At 35.5% G+C, this 26,323-nt stretch overlaps 1 protein-coding gene across 3 annotated transcripts in view; it reads right to left on the bottom strand.

Moving 5' to 3' along the window:
• Window positions 1–26,323, bottom strand: part of ROBO1 (roundabout, axon guidance receptor, homolog 1 (Drosophila)) — a 1,434,915-nt gene that overhangs the window by 13,449 nt on the left and 1,395,143 nt on the right. For all 3 annotated transcript variants that reach the window (XM_006866438.1, XM_006866439.1, XM_006866440.1), the window contains 2 exons: window positions 13,898–14,304; window positions 6,144–6,296 (listed from right to left, as the gene is read on the bottom strand). In XM_006866438.1, coding sequence (XP_006866500.1) covers window positions 6,144–6,296; window positions 13,898–14,304 — 560 coding nt within the window. The remainder of the gene's footprint in view (window positions 1–6,143; window positions 6,297–13,897; window positions 14,305–26,323) is intronic.

Here is a 26,323-nt window from a genome sequence, read left to right as displayed (position 1 = left end):
AATGTTTTCATATTTGGAAAGTAACACCTATGTGATAGAGTAAATCAATGAAAAATCATATATATAACACCAAGTAAGTACTTTTTATGCCAAGTTAACCTTAACATTTCAAACAAAAACAGAATACATTTACATGTAAAAACAATTCAAAATTATATAAGGGTTTAAACTGGAATGTATAGCCTCTAATGCTTTCTCTTCCATGCTAAATTCTTACTAATTGTAATTCAGAAGTTATCAGATGAATAGTTTTCAATATGCCATTCCAAATAATTCTTATGTACAACATCCAAGGCTGTCCATTCATATAATTCCAGGAAGGACTATTCTTATCATCAACCATGTAACTGGCCACACCTGGGAATGCCTAGCGTGCTTGCCTACCTACCCATTTGTAGTAACCTGATCAAAGCTGTCATAAACAAGTCTCTATTCTTCCTTTTTTTATAAACAATAATGATATCATAGTTTTTCCCACCTCACAGTGTAGTTGTACACCTTTCCATATAAGCACACATAGATCTATTTCTTCCTTTGAAAAGGTTGCACAATATTCTGTTTCATAGATATGAAATTATTTATTTGGAGTCTTGGTGTGGTGATGTGGGTTAATGTGCTGGACTGCAAAGTAATTTGAACAGCAAGGTCGGCAGTTCAAGCTTATCACCCGCTCCTTGGAAACCCTATAGAGGATTGCTATGGGTTGGAACTGACTTGATGGTACTTAACAACAACCATTATTTATTTAGTCAGATCCTACACTAAGGAAATATTTAGATTATTTTCAGAATTTTTAGTATTACTAACAATGTTTGTTTGAATATCATTTATACATGAGACATTTTTTTAATATTAAAATTCTATCTTTAAAATTTTTACTACAAATTAGTCGTCCCAGTGTTTCAGCCTAGTGTTACACCACACACATACACACACACAGAGCATACACACAATTTGTTACTCATAATTTTAAATTGAGCACAATTCATATATTATAAATTTAACCATTTAAGTGAACAGTTCAATGATCTCTGGTATATTCACAAGGCTATGCTACTAATTTCAGAGTCTTTGCATCAGCCCGAAAAGACCCCATGACCTTTAGCAGTCATTCCTATGCCCTGGCAACCATCTAATCTCTCTTTTAAGTAGAATGGTTTATGTTGGATTATCATAAAATAAAATCAGGCAAAAATATGGCCTTTGTGTTTTATATTTACATTTTCATTTTTTTTTTCAAATAATGTATTTTGTTTGTACTACATACAACTATACATTCTTTTGACACTTATTTTCTCTTGGCATCAGGGTCGCTATGAGTTGGAACTGGCTTCACTGTACTTAGCAACAACATTTAAAGTAAGACATTAGAATTTATTATAAGAACATTTGAGCTATTTTAGTACCAGTTATTGTACTTTGTTGTTAAGTGCCACTGAGTTGGTTCTGACCCACAGCAACCCCATATACAGTTTCCAAGGAGCAGCTGGCAAGCTTGAACTGCCGACCTTGTGGTTCAAACCGACTTTATAGTCTAGCATATTAGCGCTAGCGCCACACAAGGGCTCCATTATTAAAAAAGCCACAAAGTGGTCAAATTTTTACTTCCTTTTTTTGGGGGGTTAGCTTTTATAATAGTTTCATAGTGTTAAAAAGACTAAAATGTTAAGCTAAAATGGTGGCTAAAGTTGTAGCCAACAGTACTGAGTTTGCCCAAATTCAGTAAAATAAAAAAATCTTGTCTTATAGCATTGTCACTACCAAACGATTTTACTTCTTTATTTATTACTTTAATTAAATTTTATAAAAATTATTATCTTGAGAATCCTTCTCTGAGTTAGAAAAGAGCAGAGTTAGAAGGCTGACTGTACTGAGTGACCTAAAACCTACAGACTCAAGGCCTACCATTTTAAGTTCAGAATGAGACTAGGACAGACAAGGAGAAGAGGAGATATGTCTATTTCAGAGCATACCAGAAGCAGAAGTCAGTAGCTTATTCTGCACCACAAATACAGATTATCAGGAAACTTATGACTGCCATTATTATGAAATCATAAAACAGACCTAGTCTTATCAGGAATCAAAACTGCCACAATTATAAGATCATACATACTGTAAGATCATACAAAGTCTGGGAAGAACTTGACACTATAAACAAAATTTATTACCAGGATTTCTATATAAATATTATCTATTGTTGTTGTTGTTAAGTACTGTGGAGTCAGTTCTGACTCACAGTGACCCTGTACAGGGTTTCTGAGGCTGTAAATATTTATGGGAGCAGAAAGCCTCATCTTTCTCCCAAAGAACAGCTGGTAGTTTTGAACTGCCCACCTTGAGGTTAGCAGCCCAATTCATAACCACTACGCTACCAGAGCTCCTTAAAATATTATCTATAGCATAGGATAAAAGGAAAAGAAAAAACCAATGGCAGTTTTAAGAATCCTAAACTCCTATGCATAATTGTCACTGCATATGATTGGCAATTAGAGGAAAATGCTGGAAATTTTTATTTCTTATATTAACATATTGCCATTTCATTTTTACATAGTATAAAATAATTATAAATTATCATAGTAGAAATAAATTTATAGTTCATTTATTAGTAAATAGTATTGCCATCTAGTTCATACATTGATGGCTCATACTGGATTTAATAATGGAAACTGTACATATATGACGACTCTGGCTTTATGTAATTTTATAATTCAACAATTTCCATATAACAGTATAATGCATATAAAGTAACTTACAAGAACATGTGCATACAGATAATTCTGCAGGCATTAGCTTGCTATCAAGATTTAGCCCTCTATTTATTTAAATGCATAAAATTCCAAGAACTAGTAATTAATGATAAATCAAGTCAAAATAATATCATTCCATAGAGGGTGGTGAATTTATAATTTATGAAGAGTAGGGCTAGAGAAATAATTTAGATTTGGTTTTTAAATCAAGTATGTAAATGCATCGGAAGGGCTGAAAAGAGAGGGTGGGAAGAAACTATTAAAAAGCCCTAGAAATGCACTTATGCTTGGCTTTAACTAGATAAAATGCTGACTGATAAATATTCATATATTTTAATCTGATCTTTCATCTGTGTTAGAATTCTAAGCTGTAAATATTAAAAATAATAATAATAAAGAATTAGATTCTACCTGTTGGTACAACTAAAGCAGGAAGGACTCTGTTTTGCTCCCTGGATCCTTGAGTAGTATTTATTTACAAAGCAATGCATGACCACAATGTCCAAGATTAGGGGATAACTAACAAGGATTAGGAGTCCTGGTGTGGAGCTGTAGGATCAATACACCACTGCTAATCATACAGTTGACAGTTCAAACCCACCAGCTGCTCTTTGGAAACCCTATAGAGGGTCGCTATAAGTCAGAACTGACTCAATGGCACATAGAAACAACAAGGATTATACCAAGTTACAATTTGTCAGTAATTACAATTTACTGCTTATCCATCTTTATATAATCTTTAAAAAATCTAGAAAGGAAACTCATACTTTAAACAAAATTTAAGAACTCAGTTTTATGAAGTACAAGCTCATTACTGATATACCGTACATATTCTGAACACAATTCACAAATTCATCAAACACAATTATTTTACCCATAAAAATACAAAAATCCCTATTGTTGTTAAGTGCTGTCAAGTCGATTTCAACTCATAGGGACCCTATATAGGATTTCCGAAGAGTGGCCAGTGGGTTCAAACCATGACATTTGGTTTGTAGTCCAATGCTGATTCTGCAGTGCCATTCCAGGAGTCCCCAGTATTCTTATATATCTTATTAATATGCTTAATTTACATATATACACTTTACTTTTTGTCTCTTTTTAATAAATTATAGAAATTATTTCTGCAATTTAGTTTCTTCATGAAGTGTTCTATGAATATTTACTCAAAAAAAAGTAGTATAGTAATCTGAGAAAATAATTTCTGAGAAAATGACTTTTGCTTCCAAGTCAGAAATACAGTTAGCAAAATATATGCATTGCATTACTTTCATTTGGAGCATTAAAAATTATCTTTATTTACATGATATTAATTAATTACTATGTCTTACTAGATATGTATACAATACCACATAGCTTTTTATTTTCCTTATACCTAATAGTTAGCATCTAGTGTTAAATTTAAGACTTTATAGTACAATAAGCATAACTTGACTATCCAAATACTGAAAGGAAGTTAAAGGAATAATTTAAAACAAACCTTTAATAATTTATTCTTTTTATCTATATTTTTGAATTAGAGAAAATAATTACTGCTTTCTACATTACCACATGTACTCTGAACATTTTGCACACTCATTTTTGTTTAATGAAAAAGTAACAATACATATCATATTTCAAATTGTCTTTATGGCTTTCTATATATTTTGATATATTTTTGGTTATTATTTCAATTAAAAAATAGCTAGGGTGCTTCATCCTTTTATTTATTAGTTTTATTCTAAGATTATTTAAAATTTATATTTAATAATGAATACACTGAAATAAGTTTGTGCTGCAGAATGTGGAGCAATATAGATCACAATTATTAAGGACAGAGTAATTTGTAACTGTGATGCTATGTTGTTTAACTTGGCATGTTTACGCTATTTAAAGCATTTTTTTTTTTTAAGTATCAGTCATTCAATACCAGAATCCCCTTAAAACAAGTATAAATAAAAGATGGAAAGGTGTAAATAAACAAAGTTTTAGGGCAGATTTTCTCCCTTACGTATTCAACCTACAAGTGTTTACATCAACATTTGATGCGTGGCAAATTGTTTACTTTTTTTTTCCAGTTACGGGCACTGTCATCCAGATAATAAAACTGATAAAACAGACATAAAACTTGTAAAATGCCATTACAGGGGTCCCATGCATGTAAAATTGATAGTAGAGTTTGGGGATTTTCACCTAGTGTTTGTCCCTTCACAGGAGCAAACATGCACAAAGCCACTGTAATAACCCTTCAAAATCAGATAATATTCTGACAGCTCAGTTTCACTGACAAAAGAGTCCTGGGCAGAAGCCAGGAGGCCCAGGTGTGCTGTGTCCTGCCAGTATTTAATGTCGTCTAATATCAGATAGATGCTAGTGAGAGAAAATACTCAGAATAAAGTATAGATAATAGCACGGACAGCCACTCATTGCAAAATTACTTGTGCTCATCATGCTGTGAGCTTTGTATTAAATTTTTCTGTCAAGTGGCAGGAATCACAGGGAGAAGTGCCTCAGAAAACCCTCCTTGTAACCTTGGATAACGATCTATAATATTAGGCTTTCATATGATAATGGCAAATAATGCCCTTTTTTGAAAAATTGCTGACTGGTAATGAAAGTCCTAATCAGATTGTGGTTACAGAGGGACCAGGAGGTAGGAACGAACGATGCCTGTGACGCCATTCTTCCCCTCCCTTTTAGCAAATTTAGCCAACTTGACAAGACGGGTGAGTCTGAGAAAATTTATCTTACATGAATTTCCAACAAAGCCCTTAGGGTTTTCTTTATTTTTATCAAAAAAGAAAGTAGCAGTTTAATAAATGCTGGGCCACCTGAGGCACTTTCATTAAAGGCTTTCTCTAGACAACATCACAATGTTCGCATTATCCTCATATGCTCCCTTGAGAACACAAGCTTTACCTCTTCAGTGACAGTCAGTATTGCTTGTAAAGGTATGAAGAAGATAATTCGATTTGCCATTTGGTACACAGAATAACTGTTCATAACATCACTACAGTTAGAATTAATATTCAAATTAATTTATTCTCTTCTATTTGCATGCAAAATTGCACAGGGGAAAAAAAATGACATGTTAGAGGATGGATTAGCCAAGGTTAGGAAGGTTCATCCTAAATTATTACTTCAACTATAGTAAAGTATACTTATACAGAACTATAAAACAACCTCTTAAAATGTAATAAAAATAACCATTGTTTTAGTTTATTACGTAATCAGCTCATTAGAAAATTGCAAGGACTAGAGATTCTTCAGAAGATATGGAAGTAGGTCACCAGGGTAAATAATGTGAGGTTTCTTGTAAGTAATTTTTAATGTCAGTGGGCACATTTTCTAGTTTATAAAGAGCCAGGGAAAATAAGCAAGATTCATAGATGTTTTCATCCATTTCAATGGACTTACCATCTGTGTAGGCTTCTCTGCGCAGATGTCCTGGCTGGTGTTTTTGTTTCTTGGCTGGTCTCGCCTTCTGCATTACAGCAGCACTCATGTTGCTGTCAGTAGATACAGGACTTGTAGGTCTAGGGCACTGAGATGCATGAAAATGGCGGCGGCCTGAGGACAGAAAAATCAGTGCCAAGCTCATCAATGAATTGTAATTACAACAGGAACAACAAAATCAAAACATTAAAGCTAAAAAAAAAAAAGGTCCTGATATAGTTTCTTGTTGTAAAAACACCTGATTATTTTTTTTAAATGATTAAAGAACATATTCTAGTGATTTCAGTCTTTTTGTCACTATTCTTATTATCCTTTTATTGGGGGTAAAAAAGCATTTTTAGATATTATTTTTAAAACCACAATACGGGTTTCCTCCACTATCTCAAAGTAGAACATTCCTAGGAAGCCTTTCATAAGCTAAAATGGCACTGTTGTTGTTGTAATTAATGTAGTACCAATGAGTCAGCTTTAATTCATAACAACCCTGAATAAGGTTTCTGAGGTACAACCTTGTGGTTAGCAGTCCAATGCTTATCCTAGAGTGCCACACTAAGACTCCACAACATTTCATATAAAGCAATTATTATTGATTTATATGAAAAAAAGTTTTTTGAGCATAACCAGACCCAAAAACAACCTACCAAATCATGCTAAATAACATAAAATACCTAAACTAACATATATTGTTCACTGACACAGTTCAAAGCTATGGCAGCTTGATGCTGAGATGCTGAGTGTAGTGCCTGGGGAAAGAGCTTGGCGATGCTACTCTAGCTGCTTAGGGCATGCATGCACTGCTCTTCAATGTCTTGCTGAAAAGGAAATGCTGAATGTGAGTTTTGCTTTTCACTCTTCATCATAAATACAAACCTTCTCTTTGGATTTCTTTCTATTAGTGAAAATAAATACTAATGCAGGTTTTTCATGAGTGTGAAAAGACATAAAGCAAACTTTTCAAAATGTTGCTGTTGCCATTGTTAAGTGTCATTGGGTCGGTTCCAACTCATAGCCACTCTATAGGGTTTCTGAGGGCTGGTGAGCTTGAACTGCCAACCTTGCAATCCAGCGCATTAACCCACAGCACCACACCAGGACCCCTTCCTAAATGTAGGGAATATGTATACATTTGTCCTGCTAATGTTCATAATAGATTATTAAAGAACAATACAATTATTTTTGTACCTTGTTTAATTAAAGTGTTATTCTTAAACTGAAGTATTAATTACATATTTGCATAATATATTTTTGCATGGAATGTCTGTTGCTTTCTCAAGAAAAAAATAATCAAGAGTCCTTAAAGCATTCATATTCTAAGAATGAACAGGAAAAACTGTATTTTAATTAAATATGTATTTATGCTATAATTTGAAAGTAGAACCTGAATGCTTACTACAGTTTTAAGGTGTTGTCTCTTCTCATAGCTGAAAATTGATCAAGTGTACATATTTAGGCCTGCCAAAAATTACTTACACTCCTTCTCTATCTCAAAATATTTACTTGATGTTTCTGGACACTTCAGGTGACCATTCCAGAGAGTTCTTGTTGATTTAAAATGTACATATAATTTATTTTTATTGTTGAGAGAATATCTAATGGAACATAAATAAGTTCAGCAGTCTCTCCATGTATAACTCAGTGACACTGATGACAGTCTTTGACTGTGCAACCATTTGCATCCTCTTTTGCTGACTAGTATTGTAGGATCAGCACTGGGCTGCGAACCCCAAGTGGTTCAAACACACCAGATGCTCCTCGAAAACTCTATACAGGGTCGCTGTAAGTCAGAACACACTAGACAACACTTAACAACAATATAAACTCACTGCCGCACATTTTCCTATATGATCTTCTCAGGTGCTGTTGTTAATTATGATCCCACATAGATAAATCTTAAACTAGCACAATGCTTAAGGCAGTCATGCTTTACTAGTTAAACTACACAACTGTGTGAGTCTAAGAAGAATTCAGGGGATAATTTTAAGGATCATTTCAGGATTATACTTTCAGAGATTTGCCTAGCCTCCAAGGCTCTAGAAAATCAAGATAAAATGAAAATTTGAAATTCTGTTCTGTATTTTCACCCTTTTGATAAGGTTTCTCCTATAGAGTCTTTGACCAAAACTTTCAGTAATGGTAGCCAGGTACCATCAAGTTCTGGTATCAAGGCAAAGGAGGCAGTTGTACATGCAGACAATTAGTCAGATATTTCCATTTCCTCCTCCTAGTCCTTCTTCCTCTGTTACTCCATGAGAATGAAGACCAATAGCTGTGCCTTGAATGGCTACTTGCACATTTTTAAGATCCTAGACACTACACAGCAAACTAAGAGATACAACAGAAATGTTGTTGTTGTTAATTGCCATAAGCTCAGTTCCAACTCTACAGCGATACTGTACAGAGTTTCCAATGAGCAGCTGGTGGGTTTGAACTACAAATCTTGTGGTTCCCAGTCCAGTGCTTATCCTATAGCATAACACCAGGGAGCCAATGAAATAGTAATCACGTTATTGGGCCAATTAACTAGGATGTTCCATGAAACCTTGTCTCTAAACCCCCAAATCAAGAAACAAATCCCATGAGGTACTTGATTATATATAAGCAGCCTCAGAAGCTACTCTTTTGTGTGGTTGCAAATTCAACTTTTTAAAGATGTACAACTTATTACAGTAATTACATTAATGGACTGGGCAACTCTACAACCCTTCATCAATTTGATTTTTATATCACCATTATATGAAACTTGATACTCCACAAACAATCGTTCTTTGTTTTGTTTTTTTTTTTTGGTATTTGACAATAGTACATTTGCATTGGTTTTTGAAGAACAGTATTCTGAGGTATTGATGTTAAGTGCTGTGTATTTCAATTTTTTTTTTCTCTCTTACATAGACAATATATTACAACAGGCACAACAAAATGGCAATGAAGATCAAGTGTGACTATGTTTCACATTCAATTTTTTGGCCTCAAGAAATTCCTAAGTCACAGATTCAGGACTTTAATGTTGTACCACAAAAAACTTCAGACAGACCTAAACAACATGGATTTTGGCTAGAAACAGGAAAAGCCATTATATGTGATAAAGTGATGAAGTCAACAGATTTAAAGATGCTAACTGATGCATATTAAATAATACACATTAATGCAGTCAAGTGAGAAGCAATGAGATTATTCATTCATATTAACTCAAAAACACATGATAAGCAGTACCCTTTCCTGCAAAGAATCACTTAATACACAGAGTCCAATGCATGTTTAGTTCATTATAATTATGAGACAAAGAAAAACCAGGAGTGCCACTAAATTACAATACAATATTATAAAACCTCTTTAGCTGTGATGGAAACTATTACAATTAATGTTATATAGCCATGAAAATAGAGAATTAGGGCTGAGCCTGGGTCTATTATTCATTCTATTATGTACGGTTATCCACTGATCATAGACCTTGAGGCATAAGGGAGTTTACAAATGAATTTTCAGCTTTGTTTCTATATTTCAGTGATTTAATGAACTGAAACATACCCTTAATGTACAATAAAAGCAGTAGTTTGAGATGCTTAATTTCACTTACTTATTTTTCTAATATAGGATTTAAAAGCTATATAATTTGTTGGAAGTTATCTATTTATTGGGAAATAATTTTAACTTTGAATAGTTATTTCATTGTATTTAGTAGCTGCCCAAAGCAAAGGATATGTGATTTGGTTTCATTAACTGTAAACCTGACTGAAATATATATTTTATAATGTATTACATATCCAGGGAATAGTTTGAAAGATATTAGACTTTCTTTTCCCTACAACAGCACAGTCTTAGTAAATAATATAGAAATGGCTTTTTTCATGATATGAGTTAAATTTTCTTTGCATACATTTTTATACTGAAAAGAAGTAATAATCTAATATGTGAAAAGAATATGGAAAACTACCAGTGTGATAGCAAACTAAGAATAACAAAAGAACAAAATACCAAATATTGATTTTCTGTTATAGCATTCAGGCTGCAGTTGAAGAAAATTAAAACAATTTCACAGGAGCAAAAATATGACCTTGAGTATATTATACCAGATTTTAGAGAGCATCTCAAGAACAGATTTGATGCATTAGACACTAATGACCAAAGACCAGCAGAGTTGTGGGATGACATCAAGAACATTTTATATGAAGAAAGCAAAAGGTCATTAAATAGACAAGACTTAAATACAAGACCAAAAGAGTTTCAGAAGATATTATGAAACTTGCTCTTGACCATAGAGAAGCTAGAGTGACTGGAAGAAATGAGAAAGTAAAAGGTGGACAGAAAATTTCAAAGGGTAGCTCAAGAAGACAAAGTCAAGTATTATAATGAAATGTGCAGAGACCTGAAGGTAAGAAACCAGAAGGGGAGAACATACTCATCATTTCTCAAGCTAAAAGAACTGAAGAAAAAATTCAAATTCCCACTTGAAATACTGAAGGATTCCATGGGCAAAATATTAAATGATGCAGAAAGCATCAAAAGAAGATGGAAGGATTATACAGTCACTGGACCAAAAAGAAATGGTTGCTATTCAGCCATTTAAAGAGGAAGCATATGATTAAGAACAAATGGTATTGAAGAAAGAAATCCAAGCAGCACTGAATGCATAGGCAAAACATAAGGCTCCAGAAGTTGACTAAATACAAACTGATGCAACACTGGAGACCCTCTTTGATCTGTGCCAAGAATTTTGGAAGACAGTACCTTCCAACTGATTGGAAAGATTCATATTTGTGCCATTTTAAAGAGAAGTGACCCAATGGAATGAGGAACTAATGTAACAATATCATTAATATCACATGCAAGCAAAATTTTACTAACAATAATTCAAAAACATTTACAATAGTATATTTACAGAGAAAAGCCAGACATTCAAGTTGGATTCAGAAGAGGACATGAAACAAGGGATGTCACTGTTGATGAACTAGGGATCTTTACTGAAAGCAGAGAAGAGCAGAAAGATGTTTACTTGTGCTTTATTGACTATACAAAGGCATTTGACTGTGTGGATCGCAACAAATTATGGATAACATTGTGAAGAATTGGTATTCCAGAACACTTATTACTCATGAGGAACCTGTACTTAGACCAAAAGGCAGTCATTACATTTAAGGAGAAAAACATTTACAATGTGGTATGTGTATACCAAGAAAAAAAAGGTAATAGTAGTAAATACTATTAATTAAGGATGCATGGAGGGTATTGTAGTCATTACAATGATCGCCTGAGTACAAAAACAAAAAACAAGTAAATGCTGTTAACTATTGGTATATGGAGAAGATTGCAACCATGTAGTGAAGTAAAACGTATGGCTTGTGGAATGTAAAACTGATGATCTGCTCTGTAAACCTTTATTCAATTCACAATACAAAGTTTAAAATTAAAAAAGAAAGAAAGAAAAAGGCAGTCATTAGAACAGAAAAAGTGGATACTGAATGTTTTAAACTCAGGAAAAGTGTGCATCAGGGTTGTACCTTTTTACTATTATTATTCAATCTGTATGCAGAGCAAATAATCAGAGAAGCTGGATTATATGAAGAAGAATATGGCATTAGGATTGGAGGAAGACTTATTAACAACCTGTGATATGCAGATGATACAACCTTGTTTGCTGAAAGTAAAGAGGACTTTACTTACTAATGATCAAAGACTTCAGTATGGATTGCCCCTTAACGCCAAAAACAAAACAAAACAAAAATCCTTACAACTGAACCAACAGATAATATCATGATAAATTAAGAAAAGATTAAAGTTGTCAAAGATGTCATTTTGCTTAGATCCACAATCAACATTCATGCAAGCAGTGTTCAAGAAATCAAATGTCTATTATATTAGGCAAATGGGTTGCAAAGACCTCTTTAAAGTGTTCTAAAGAAACTAAATCAGCTTGAAGACTAAGGTGAACCTGATATGATATTTTCAATGCTTCAAATGCATGTGAAAGTTGGGCAATGAATAAAGCAGACTAGAAGAATCGATGCATTTGAATTACTGTGTTGGAAAAGAATATTGCAAGTACCATAGACTGTCAGAAGAACAAATAAAACTGTCTTGGAAGAGATACAGCCAGAATGTTCCTTAGAAGTGAGACTAGAGACACTTCATCTCTTTCATTTAGGACATGTTGCTAGGAAGGACTAAGACCTGGAAAAGGATGTCATGTTTGAACTAGTGGAGGGTCAGTGAAGAAGAGGACGACAACCCAAAAGATGAGCTGACATGGCAGCAGTAACAAGGGGCTCAAACATAGCAATTATAAGGATGGTGCAGGATCAGGCAGTGCTTCGTTCCATTGTGCACACGGTCACTAGGAGTTGGAATCAAGCTGATGGCAACTTACAACAATAACAATAAAAGAAATATGTGCATATATATAATATGTTTATGATGAGTACATGTATATTAATTCTATTGAAATAGAAATCATATAATAAATGTGATTCAAATTTAAATAACTTTCTTTCTCATTCTATCTAATCTTATAATAAAACTGAGAGGAGAAGATAAGTAACAATAGGTTAAAACATGAGAATGGATATATGGCTATTCAAAATAGGCTTCTAACTAAAGAAAAGGGAAAATATATAGCAAAAAAAAAAAAAAACAAAAACATTAGAATTAACTTTTTTTCCAAATTTTGAAATTAAAATATTTATCATAGGTATTGAACATTTATACATGGAAATACATTAAAACGTTCTTGCTGTTTTTGTTGTTAGACAATGATGCTGATGAGTCGATTTCTACTTATAGCAACCCCAAGTGACAGATGAGAACTGCCTCACAGTGTTTTCTTGGCTGAAACCTTTATGGAAGCTGATTGTCAGATCTTTCTCCTGAGGAGTCACTGGGTGGGTTCAAACAGCCAACTTTTCAATTAGCAGTGGGACAATTAACTGTTGGGCTATCAGGGGTCTTTTAAATATCGTTAGATCTTTTCAGTTAAATTTCACACACATTCCACATGGGGAGACATGAAGAAAATGGAGGTTGAGAAATAGATCATTGTCTTATGGTTGAGTTTCCCATACCTGGATAGTTATGTATATTTTATAGAGATTTTTTAATTAAATGGGATTAGAGAAATACCAGAATGAGTTTTCATTTGATAGTCTTCTACTTTAAAAAAAGAACAGTATATCAATAACATAAGCTTCATTTAATTGATTGCCTGCATACCAGGAGACTGAAATCAATTTATGTGAAAACATGCATATTTACTAAAGACATGTTTTATATTTGTTCTCTCTTTCTCACTCTTATTTCCAGGTACATTCCTATCATTCCCATTGCATAGGATTTATTAAGTATAAACAAAGAAAATTTAGGAAATTGTGTCAAGACTGAGGAAATAGTAAAACCACATTGTATAAAAATGTAAAAAAAGGGGGGGAATAGGTAAACACTGGTAAATGATAGTACATGGAGGAGACCGTAATCATTGCAATGAAACAAAATATGATTTGTTGAATATAAAACTAATGATTTGCCATGTAAACTTGTATTCAATTCACAATAAAAACAACAGCAACATTATATTCCTGGACCATGGTTTCCTTAGGAAGTAAAAGCAAAGACAGTCATAATAGCTGCATTTTATATAAGGTACAAGCTCATAGGAGGTAACTAATGAGTAACATATATACATGCAAAACAATTTCCTTTTCCAGCTGAGTTAACGGTGTATTACTTACCAGCGGCATCCTGCATTTGACGTCGTGCCACTTTCAGACCAGCATACTCCGCTGCTGCAGCCACGGCCTGGGCAAAATCGGCATCAGTAAAAAAGGAGCCATCAGAAGAACTAACACTGGAGCGTCCACTTGAAATGTTGTCCTCTTCTGAAGCTGAGCCCCAGCCATTTATCATGGACCCAGTAACAGAACTCTCTAGGTCCCCAACACTAGAGGCAGGGGTTTGCTCAAGCCCACGTAATAAAAGCCTTCTGGTTTGCATCTTGGCTACTTCCATATCAGCTTCATCTTCTTCCTCTTCAGGTGCATCCGTATCCATGTCTGAGACAAGTGGGCCTGAAATGTAGCCGTAGGTGTGCGGTGGGGAAATTGGTCGAGGGGGCGGAGGAGGGCTTACAGGTTGCCGTCTGCATGAAAATGAACAAACATATATGGCTCTGTTCATTATTTAAGACACAAAAAGCATAAGTTAACCAAGAAAATCAGAAGTTGGTTGATTTGATCTTTGGTTCTGTTGAGTTAACATGTTCAGAAAAAGACAACAACAAAAGCCAAAAAGTAAACCTAGAAATCATATTGATATTCTATTTTGAGTTGTAAAACATTTACGTATGTTTTTGACTCACGTATAATAGAAATATACTCAGCTCTCTATACATCTTGTATGTTGTCACTTGGATTTTATTAAGTTAAAAGGGGGTAAGTAATAATTATATTTCAGAAACAAACACATATGTATTTGTCCAAAATAGTTATGAATGTTACTGATGATTTCTCATTACCAAAAACAACAGACACAGGTCCTGAAACAAACTACGTTATAAACATCTATTTCTTTCCTTTTTCTTCATTGCCACTTTCATTAATCCAAGCAAATGCAGTTCCATAGCATTTAATGATGGTGGTGTGCCATGGAGTCAGTTCTGACTCATAGGGTTTCCAAGGCTGTAAGTCTTTACGGGAGCAGAAAGCCTCATTTTCTCCCTGCAGAACAGCTGTAGTTTTGAACTGCTGACCTTGAGGTCAGTAGCCTGAGTTGTAATCACTACAATACCAGAACTCCTTATAGTATTTAATAGGTTTAAAAATATACATTCAAAATATAACACAATTTCCTTTAGATTTTGTTAAAATGCAAAGTTATGCCAACTATGAGTAATTTTTCTTTGAATTTCTTGCTTACCATGTTCACCAAGGGCATTAGCTCTTTTCATCTTTTACTTTTATTGTTATCCATTTATCTGTTTAACAAAAGGCTTAAACATGTTTTTTTTCTGATATGTTATCAGGTAAGGCCAAAAGCTGAGTACTAAATGAATTAGTATGCCACAGTCTAAGTTCAGTGTTACCAATAATTGGCTTGAACCACCTATTCACAGACTTAGAGTACCCAGTAAAAACCAAATGGTCTACTCCCACCACCCATCACTATATATACTTATATGTACCACATAGCATATATTAGATGATTGAGAAGGTAGAGAATGCTTGGACATTAATAGAAAACAAGGTATGGTCAAAGTATACCCAAAGCAGGAGAGAACTAGGCCTATCCCTTCTCCCCCGTTATGATTCTCATGTAGTAAAATGAGGTGATACAGTCATTAGGGCTAACCATGAGAAGACTGGGTCCTCAATTTACCCACTTTTGTTTGTTTATTTGTTTCCTCTTTCTTGCCTTAGCATCCTATGAGAATGCACCTGGAAAAGGAGGAGGTGGGAAGTGTTAAAAGCAAAACATGTTCCCTTACTCCATGCAACCATAGCCAACGGCAGTTGTAATCTGAAGGGATGTTTTTGAATGTATAATTTTTTAAATTAACCACAGTCAGTATTTACATTAAAATCAAATAAAGTAAACATATGGGATCTGGCAAAGATCTAATTAAGGGACATACTAGAGAGAGAAAAGGAAGTTCCACATAGCACAGTTTTTTAGGGTGGGATGGCAGTTGCTCAAGTAAAAAAACAAAAACAAAAAAACTTTGTGGTTTTATACCAACTAATTGATTAACCTGTACTATCAACAGAACTAGAGAACATTTAAAAATTATTATAAAAATATCATTAACTCACTTATTGAGTACCTAGTGTGGTGCTGCAGGATAAGCACTGGACTGCTAACTGCATGGATGGCAGTTCAAATCCACCAGCCACTCCTTGGAAAACCAATACAAGGTCGCTGTGAGTTGGAAATGACTTGACGACACTCAGTAAGAGCAGCAACCACAACTCTGTAGCTAAGTATATTGTACAATTTTACAACTTGTTGAAATATTTTTTTTTAAATTCTGATGTTTTGCAGAAGAAGATATAGAAATTCAGAGGAATTAGGGACCTTGCTGAAGTTCCCATAACTAGTAGATTTCAATTTAGAATTTAATCTAAATTTTGACTCATAGTTTTGACTCATAGTTCATTGTTTTCTACAAATGTTATTGGTACATATATATGACTCTTTATTATAATGGATTATTTTTCCATGTCTGGGTAGTTTTTATATATTTATATGTGGCACTAAAAGCACTATGAGGAATATGCCTCGGCTGAAATTATTTTGGGGAGTAAAATGGATAATTATTTCAATATGGGCTATATTATATTCATATGCAGAAAACTATCATTTAATTTGGAATGCAACAAAATACTAACTTAAAAGTAAATTCATAGTTTTTGTAAGTAGACACAGCTAAAACACCAAAATAAAAAAATTAAAAAATTCATGATAATTGTTTTATTGAGCACTTAGTATATGCTGCTGTGGTTGCTGTAAGCTAAAAAGTTGGTTCTGACTCATAGAGACCCTATATAAGATTTCTAAGAACAGCTGGTAGATGTAAACTGCTGACTGTTTTTTGAATACCAGTCCAGTGCATATCCTATAGTGCCACACAAGCTAAGTCCTTTAATCCTTTTGGTGCACCTTTTATTTATTTATTTTTTGTCAAGGAAGAAACCAAAGGTAAGGATGGATAATAAGTTTGCAGCAGGTCACAAAGCACAACTGGCTTCCCCTTTCACTGGAAAGCAAAGCTCTTAGCTGGCCTTTTTTAGTAAGACACTCATTTTTATTCCCATTTACAAGCATGTAAAAACTGTTTTTAGCACAAAGGGGACTGTTTTGACCAGCAATAAAGAGATGTAGAACAGCCAATTTCATTATAAAAGGATGACAGCATTGTTGTTTTGGAAAATTCATTCTGTAAAACAAAAACATCTTCATGCTAAACAAGGGCTGCCTTTTAACTACTACCACCCCATGTAAATGGTGAAGAAAGCAGAAAAACTCATTCAAACCATCTGCAAATAAGGCAAGCCCAGGGAATGTGTGATAAACATGTACAGTTTGAAATATGCAATATATTCTATTTGAAAACCAAACGCCATTTCAAGATGCTGCACTCAAATGGGACTTGCCGCAAATGAACCTCAACTCTCTAGATTTTTCTCCCTGAGGGATTTCAAAGTCTTCTAAAATGTTGTACACGTATATGACTGTGAATCACAATAGTCTTGGCTCCTGCAAAAACGATGCCTTCACAAACATGTTCAAGAGGAAAAAGAAACAGTAATTTATGAAAGCAGGTGTTTATACAGTTCATCACATAGCACTGTACTAGGTAGAAGACAAAAGGGTGAAAATGTGTACCTTTGAGATTTATTTCTAAAAAGAACGTAGCTTCAATACTTTGTATAATTAGCCATTATACAATCTGTAAATAGGCAAGATATTTCATTTTTGTTTGCATTTTTACTTACTTTGCATTCCGGCTATGTCATATTTAATTTTTGTCTGTATCAGTAAAATATCAATAAACATAGTATAGATATGAAAATGGCTTTTGCTTTTCAGAAGATTTTTACTGCAGTAAACTCAGTAGTGTAAATAAATTTAATTATTTTATTTTGTTAGCTATTATCAAAAAAAAGAAGGCTGATTTTAAGCCAAAATTGAATATCCAAGAATTTCATTAAAATGTCAAAGTTGCAACTGTCTTGACAATGCAAGTCACAAATATTCACACAAATATTTCTATAACATAATGGTTTTTGTCCAGTATTTTTTCACTAATGGAGCACAATATTTATGCTAGTATGGACTCTAAAATAATAGCCATAAAAGTAATAATATGTATTCATTCTTTAAAAATTTACTGTACAGCCACTATAGTAAAGACTGCATGATTCTGAGAACGAAGAGATCCCCTGCAGCAAGGTCCCAGAATGCTCTATCCTTTAAGATATAAAAGGACTTAACTGTAAGGTTTATACATACTTAACAGAAGGTTAAGTATGAGGGGCCTTCAAAGACTTTGTGAAAAAACTAATGAAAAGATCATGGAATTTTTTAATGAACTATTCAAAGGGCCCTCCTATGTAGTATGTATCAGATTGTTGTTGTTAAGTGCCATCGAGTCAGTTCTGACCCACTGTATGGGGTTTCTGGGGAACAGCTGGTGAACTTGAACCACCGACCTTGCAGTTCAAAGATGGATTTGCAGTCTGGCACATTAACCCACAACGTCACACCAGGACTCCATGTATCAGATTAGGGTGAGCTATATTTTGCAAAAAATGCCTATTACAAGTTCTCCAATCCAAAGCGGTCTGCTTTTATGCTATTACCCTGAACATCATCACTCCCAATGTTATTAAAAGCTCAGGCTGTGTGCTGGATTCCTGAGGGATGAGACTTCATGTAGAAGGAGAGAGCACACTGAGACATCAAATGAATGAGTGAAGAAGCAAACTTGAAAACGCATCTTCCAACCCCAACAGCCCAGTTTAAGTCATATGGATCAGAGATGAATTACAGAGTCAAGTTCTTTCAGAATTCCTTAACTATACTTAAAAGCAAACTAAAACGGTGGTTTTAGCTGATTAAGTTTTAGAACAGCTTGCTAAGCAGCCGTGGAAACAGGACACAGTACTTTGGTAGAAACTCAGCTAAACACAATAAATATAGCCCTTCCTGAATGGCTTATAGTCTACTGGAAGAGACAATCAATTAAATATGCAATGATAATGCAGTGTTAATGAATCAGCACAACAGAGAATATGTTGTGGGAACACACAGAATTGGTTTCTATCATAGATTTAGGACGTCAGGGAAAGATTCTGCATGGAGGATCTGCTATTTACTCTTTGTCCTAAAAATCGCAGTCCTTAGCTCCAAAAAGAGAGGGGGTGTTCACAACTACCTGCCTGTCATATTGTGGTGACTGTACGTTGGGATGATACAGGAATGTATGGTGCTACATTTCATATATTAGCAGAGTCAACCACAGGGAACAGGTTTCAGCAAAACTTCCACAGTAAAACAGAGTAGGAAGAAAGGCCTAGTGATCTAGTACTAAAAACTGACCAAGGGAAATACTTATAGACCATAACAGAATAATCACAGATATAGTCCTAGATGGCACGACAGGATAAGCAATGGGCTACGAACCACAAGGTTGATAGTTCAAACCCACTAGCTGCTCCTCAGAAACCTTGTATAGGGTCACTGCGTGTCAGAATCGACAGCATAGTGCTGGAAGATCAGTCCCCAATCTAGGTTAGAAGGGCAACAATGGCCTCTAGCATGTCAGTGATCATGACGATGACATGGGACCAAGCACCATTTCTCTGTTGTACCTAGAATCACCATCAGTCAGAGCTGACTGTATAACAACTAACAACAACAAGGGTGTTCACAGAAGTTTGGACTTGAAGGTGGGCAAGAATACTGGTCATTCTAGGAACTGGGAGAAATTCAGCAAAGGCAACACAGACAGTGAGGAAGGAAGCAGCAAGGAATGAGGATATAGGATGCACAGGGGTCAAATCACAAAAGGCCTTGATAGATACATTAAGTAATTTCACCTTCAGTGTAAGGAAAATGGGATGCCAATGAGAGATTTTAAGCATTGGAAAGACTTGACCAGAATTGCATTTTAGGAAGATGCCTCTACTCAGTCTGTAGCATGGAGACTGCATTGAGGAAGAGCAAGGCTAAAGGCAGAAAGATCACTTAGGGGCCATTATTGCAATGCAGGCAAGAGAAAATGGCTGTCAGAACTAGGCAAGTGCCTTTCTGTCTGAAGATATGCGTATCACTCTAAGTGATACTTAGGCTGTAAAAAATATGCAGGAACAAGTACTTGGATATATGGTTTGAAACTTTGGAATGAGTTCTGTAGAGAAATACTATTTATCTCAAATGAGTGTATCATTAGGGGAGTGGCAGGATGATGTGAAACAGAAGTAATCTACTGATGGGGCCGGGCACTGGAATAGGTCAAGGGTTTGGGAAGAGGCTTCACAGAAGGATATAACTAGAGATCGTAATCCCAGCATATAGTATCAAAGGTAGAAATAAGAAACAATCAATATTATGCAATAAGATAAATTATAGGACTTATTTAATACTGTAAAAAATATTTATATGAAAAATGTACTGCTCAACTGAAAAAAGTAAATTATGAAATTATATTGGCATGTCATAAATTCAGAACCATGTCAGTATAGGACTGAAAGGATTTTTATTGAGGTCTTTAACAGTGATTTTTCTGACTACCATATAGATCACTGATGTTGTTATTGTTAAGTGCCATCAAGTCTGTTCCTACCCATAGGGACCTTCTCTAGGGTTTCTAAGGAGCAACTGGTGAGCTTGAACTATCAATCTTGCATTTCAAACCAACTGCAGCCCAGCACATTAATCCACAGCACCACACCAGGACTCCACATAGACCACATAGATCATTAGTACTTGACATTTTAATTTTATTTATATATGTTTTTAAAATGTTTACAGTAAATGTGTTGAATATACCTTCATCTTTCACAAAAAGTAATAAAATTGTTTATTTTTAACATTGGTTTCCATTACTTTTTATTAGCAGCTCAGTGTTATTTACACTGAAAATCCTAGATATAAAATTCTAAATAGTTTTAAACACTGAGAAACCAACCTTTTAAAAAGGACTCAGTGTAGTCTAACTGAATTATAAGTGCATTTATAAAATATATATGTTTGTATTAAATTCACATAGAATTCATCACCCTTAAACAGCAGGTGTAGATCAACTCCAAATTCTTCATATTATCAGAGTTAATTTATCAAAAACTGTCGGAGTCACAGACACAATAAGATAGGAGTTCTGTCCTCAAGGAACTTTTTAATTTAATAGGGTAAAAGATGCAACTATTAAATGCTAATGCAATATAAAAATTGATCAGCGTGGAGACAGATGTAAATATAACACTGTGAGAGGTAAAGAAGATTGGTCAAATTTTGTCAGACAGCCAGCGAAAGGGTTCACAGGTGGTATCTGAACTGTCACTTGGAAAAAGAATTGTTTGCCAGGCAATCAAAGCAAACATATGTTTAAGACCTGGTTGTTTGTAAGTTCAAGACCTGGTTTTTTGGTAAGTTCAGGACGGTGTCAGGGAATGTCAAACATACTAATTAGAAGACAGGGTATTTGGCAGGATAAGGAGAAAACGGAAGGAAAGAGCTAGGCAAACGGAAAGCGATTGTAGAAAACGTTGAATACTGGTCTAAATAGCAATACCTGACTCTGAGAGAAGAAGGTCACCCATGTCTTTACACTCGTGTGTAAAGAAGGATAATGGGAAAATGTGGAGCATGAACAGAAAAAGAAAGAAATAAAGAAAATTGGGAGATTGGTTTAAATATATACTGGTACTTCATGAGAGAGGGACTGAGAGCCTGTCCTAGCAGCTATGTGGACGGAAACAAAATAAAATGAAGAGATATTTTGAAGTAAGCATTGAATGAATTTAGTGAATAATTTAATTTGGGGGATAGTATGAAAACAATGGAATAAATCAAGTAGTGGAATATTTAAGTTGACTTCAAAAAGAAAATTTGTGTGTGTGTGCGATTTTGCCTTGTCTTTCCTTTGGCTTTAAATTTTAAAACATTATGCATTTAAACAATAGATGATGATTCTAAACAAAATAACCAACAAAAGAGGTGAAGAGGCAAGTTTGAAGGGTGTCTGAAATGACAAAGTGAAAGAGATTATTGTGGTACAGAGGAAAATGGTCTAGGCTAACTAAATGAATTTGAAAGACATCAGAACATAAATAGTATTCAAGATAAGACATGGGTTGGCAGCATAAGGCTAAGAAGAGTCCCACTAATCACTGTCATTGAGTCAATTCTGACTCATAGCTACCATATAAGGTAGAAGCAGAACTGCTCCTTGATTGGCATTTTTGAGACTATAAATCTTTATGGGAGCAGACAGCCTCATCTTTCTCCCATGGAGAGGCTGGTGGGTTTAAATCATCAACATTGTGGTTAGCAGCCACTAAGCCACCAGGATCCTAGGAATGTTGTTGTTAAGTGCTGTCGAGTCAGTTCTGACTCATAGTAACACTGTGCAGGGTTTCCAAGGAGCAGTTGGTGGGTTCACACCAGTGGCCATGTGGCAAACAATCCAGTGATGATCCTAAAGCACCATACCAGAAAGAGTATTAATTGAATACTTACCCTGCTTCAGACATTTTATATACTTTATCTCATTTGGTTCTCACAACTCATAAAATTACCATCTTTGCTACAAGTGTAAGTGTGATGGAGTCTGATGAGCCTTTAGATTGAACTACTAAGCAGTTACTTTCAGTGGACTACTAAAAGCAAATGATACGACTCACAGTGGAGTGGGGTGAGGAGTAAAAGCGAGTAGGAAGACAGAAGAAGTTCAACAATACTAAGTAGAAGGAGAACATGAAACTAGAAATGGAGGCAAAAGGAAGGGAAAGTTTAAGAGAAAAGAGTTCAGCATGAAGGAAAGAAAAGATTCATTAAAAAAAAAGAAGCTGAAAAGCCCAGCGAGATAAAGGTAAAGTGATTCTTTACTGTGTTTGAAGAAGTATGATGACATAAGGAACATAGAAGAAGAGGCTAGTCTGGAAGAAGATATTGGACATCATCTGTAACACAAGGAAGAATGGTTACAAAATTTATTACTTGAGGGAATAAAAGGAGAAGGTTGAGGTATTTCAGAGCAAACAGCTTTTATTCTGAGAGGGTCAAAGAAGAAGGTCATTTGCTTCAAATCAGAGTAGCACAGAAGGTATGCAATATTAATAGGAGATGGCTTATTTGTTCTCAATCTTTATGAAGTTCAAGGGGTTAATATTAAATTTAAATGTATTAATGTATTAATTATTTAAATATATTTAAATGCCCATGTCTACTAGGTTAGGGCCCAATTTTGCAAAATCGAATAAAGAAAACCTTACACTTGCCAAATTGAGAGTACAGATTGGATTTCCTGAGCGTTTTTTGGTATCGACAACATTTATCACAAGTTTAGGGGCTCATCTGGGATTTTCTGCCCACTTGGAGTGGCAACCCTGGTGGAAAAGAAGACACGTCCCTCCTTGGTTTTGAAGGTCTATTCTGCAAGGGTGATCGCCTCCCAGTGAGAGCCAGAAAAAGAACTGAACCTGATAAAAGAGAGAATTAGAGAGAAAGACGTGAAGGACTGAGAACAGACAAACCATGGCAACTAAGCAATCTCATGCATGAGACAGGGTGGGGAAATTGGTCTGTATGTATCCCCTGGTGGTTGGGCATTTTGGGGGGTCGTGTGGATGACTGAGGTAGGTACATGTTAGACACAAAGCGAGTGCAGAGTCCCAATTTGGTTGGAAATGGGTAAAGTGAAATATCAGGGCTGTATATGAGAAATTGCAAAGACAGAGAAGTTGAGTATACAGGGGAACTCAGACACGAAGACCAACAGAAAAAGGAAAATAGAATTCTAGGCCTAGGGAAGATGCAAGCAGGAAAGACTCCATAGACATCACTCCTGATAGTCTTTCAGGGAGAATGTTGAGGACTTTCAGGGATGGTCCCTGCACTCGGAAAAAAAATAAACAAAAGTTGGGGTGAACAAAAAACCTCCAGGAGTGCACAGGGAATTATGTTCTACTGTGGTTAGTAGAGGGGAGTGGAATGGAGTAACAAACCCACTGATAAACTGTTAAGAGATTTGCAGAGAGGAGGAGGAGCAAAAGCAGAAAGCCAGAATTATGGTGTCTCCTGTGAATAAAATAGTTAGTAAGAGACTAGAATAAGACCCTCTTCTTGAGGGAAGTGGGACAGTGATTACAGTGTTAGGCCTCCTCAGAGGAAAGGGAGCAGAGGACTGGGCCTGCTCCCCAAGTGCACCAGCAGATGCCATAAGTGGGGGAAATAGACCATTTCAAAAGAGAATGTCCAGAAAGGTAAATAGTGATGCATGCTTAGCCTTGGAACAACAGGGCTCTGTGATATAGGGGTCGAGGCATATTCTGAATGGGTAAAAGTAGGGAAATAATGTTAGGATGCTTGATTGTCTTATGAATATTTGTTTCCCTTGCCTATTATTATAAATTAGACACATGAGTGAGATAGAAAGGAATATTGGGAAACATGATTATAGAAAGCTTGTAAGTCCGTCTTCAGCCTATAACTGATTGGAATACCTTAAAGGGATACTAGAACTTGCCCAGGGAAAGAGGCTTCTTGAGGACCCTTCATAGTGTATAAGATCTTAGGTGGAATCCTGATCCCCATCCAGAACCCTCTGAGGTGGGACATTCCCACTTGAAAGGACAAGCAGACCAGCCTGGAGCAGCAAGAGGAACAGAAGATACTTGTTGAAAGAAAGACCAACAAGTGAAGTTCAAAACAAAAACAGCAGTCTGGTTGGCTACTACAAGAACAAGCAATTTGTTCATTGGGGAGCTATCAAGGCAAGTAGTCAAGTTCTTTCAAGGCAAACCCCCTTCCAAGACTGAAACTCAAATGGAACACACAGGCAGGCATGTAAGCTTTCTGATGACCATGTTGGTCGACTAGTGAATGGAAGTGGGGGGAGAGCAACAATGAAGATATAGGCTGAGTTTGACCATGTTCCATAGACTTCTGTTAATCTGGAGATGAGAGAGAGAAGAGTGGCTGGTTGGTCCAAAGTCTGGTGAGACCTGGGGACTCCTGGACCCATGTGAAAAGATATAGCCATGAGGACTAGAGCTGAAAGTGAAACATCCAGCTGATATAAAGTGAGGGGAGACTCACAAAAATGCCCAAACTTGCAGATAGTACCCATTTGACCTAGCTTCAATGGCTGGATGATCAGACCTTGACTAGAGGAAGATTAAAAAAAAAAAAAAAAAATTGATACAGGAAACAAGTGTAAATTGCTATAATTTTATGAACTTGACCTGTACTTACGAAAGTAGTAGCTCAAACTACCAGCTAAAAGGGAAAGGATTTTCACATCAAGGATCATTCCCATCTCCTCTGTACACAGGATTGATAGAGATGGGTAACTCAGACATTAGCTACCTAAAATGGGGTGGGGAGCTATGAAGGCATGAAATGACTGGCTTACACATTTTCAAGAGGGAGTTTAGTTTCAGCAAGTGCATGGGAAAGGAGAATCCCCACTGAATAGTTTTCATCTTGTCTAGATGGGTCTGGTAAAACGAGATGGGAATATGATTATTATGAATCAATAGTAATTGTTATCATGAATAATTGTGATTGTCACAACTGTAAAGATAAAAGTTTTGTAACATAAAGGGGGGCGTAGTTAATATTATATTCCAGAAAGAGAGGACCCTAGGACCATTAAGGGAGAAGAACACAAGCGGAATGTGTGACTCTATCCAGAGAAGCAGAGACACCAGAGATGAAGGCAGAGATGAAGACATGGAGAGATAGAGCAGCTGAGGACTCTAGACTCATGGGAAGAAAAAGGCTGTGCACTGGCAACCAGGAGGCAGGCTTGCAGAATGCGCCCTTTGGTTGTTTAATTTAATATATATTCCTGGGGTGTTTTTGTGTACACCCCCCAAAAAAACAAACAACAACAACAACAACAAAAACACCAGAGGGAATAGAAGCAAATACTGTTGAATGATGATGCATGGAGGGGATTGTAATCATGGCAATGAAACTATGAGTGTAAAACCAATGTTCTCCTATGTAAAACTATCACTCAATTCACATTAAAAACTTAAAAAAAAAAAAAGAGAGAGAGAGAGAATGTCCAGAAATAAAATGGGAAGAAAAGGTGATGCCCTCATGACTTCTGATGAAGACTAGGGGGTTAGGGGTTCCTCAATACTGGACCCCACCAAGAACCCTTGATAAATCTGAAGGTGGAACCCAAAGAGGATGAAATGATTTTCCTAATCGATACTGGGGCCACCTGACCCCCTTGACTTACTGAGTCTCAGAGGCAGGGATGAATCTTTTGGGGCAGGACCTAATTGTAAGAGTGGGATTGGGATTAGAGAGGAGGAAGGGTGGATGAAGGTAAATCTGAGACTTCTGACTGAAAAGGACAAAGGAAAGATCAACCCACGGATATGGTTTTAAAAAGGCAACAGGAAAGGGCTGGAAATTTCACC

The sequence above is a fragment of the Chrysochloris asiatica genome, unplaced genomic scaffold, assembly GCF_000296735.1.
Source record: "Chrysochloris asiatica unplaced genomic scaffold, ChrAsi1.0 scaffold00091, whole genome shotgun sequence".
Classification (NCBI taxonomy): domain Eukaryota; kingdom Metazoa; phylum Chordata; class Mammalia; order Afrosoricida; family Chrysochloridae; genus Chrysochloris; species Chrysochloris asiatica.
The sequence above is the reverse complement of the archived record's forward strand: the minus strand, read 5'-3'. Positions and strand labels throughout refer to the sequence as shown.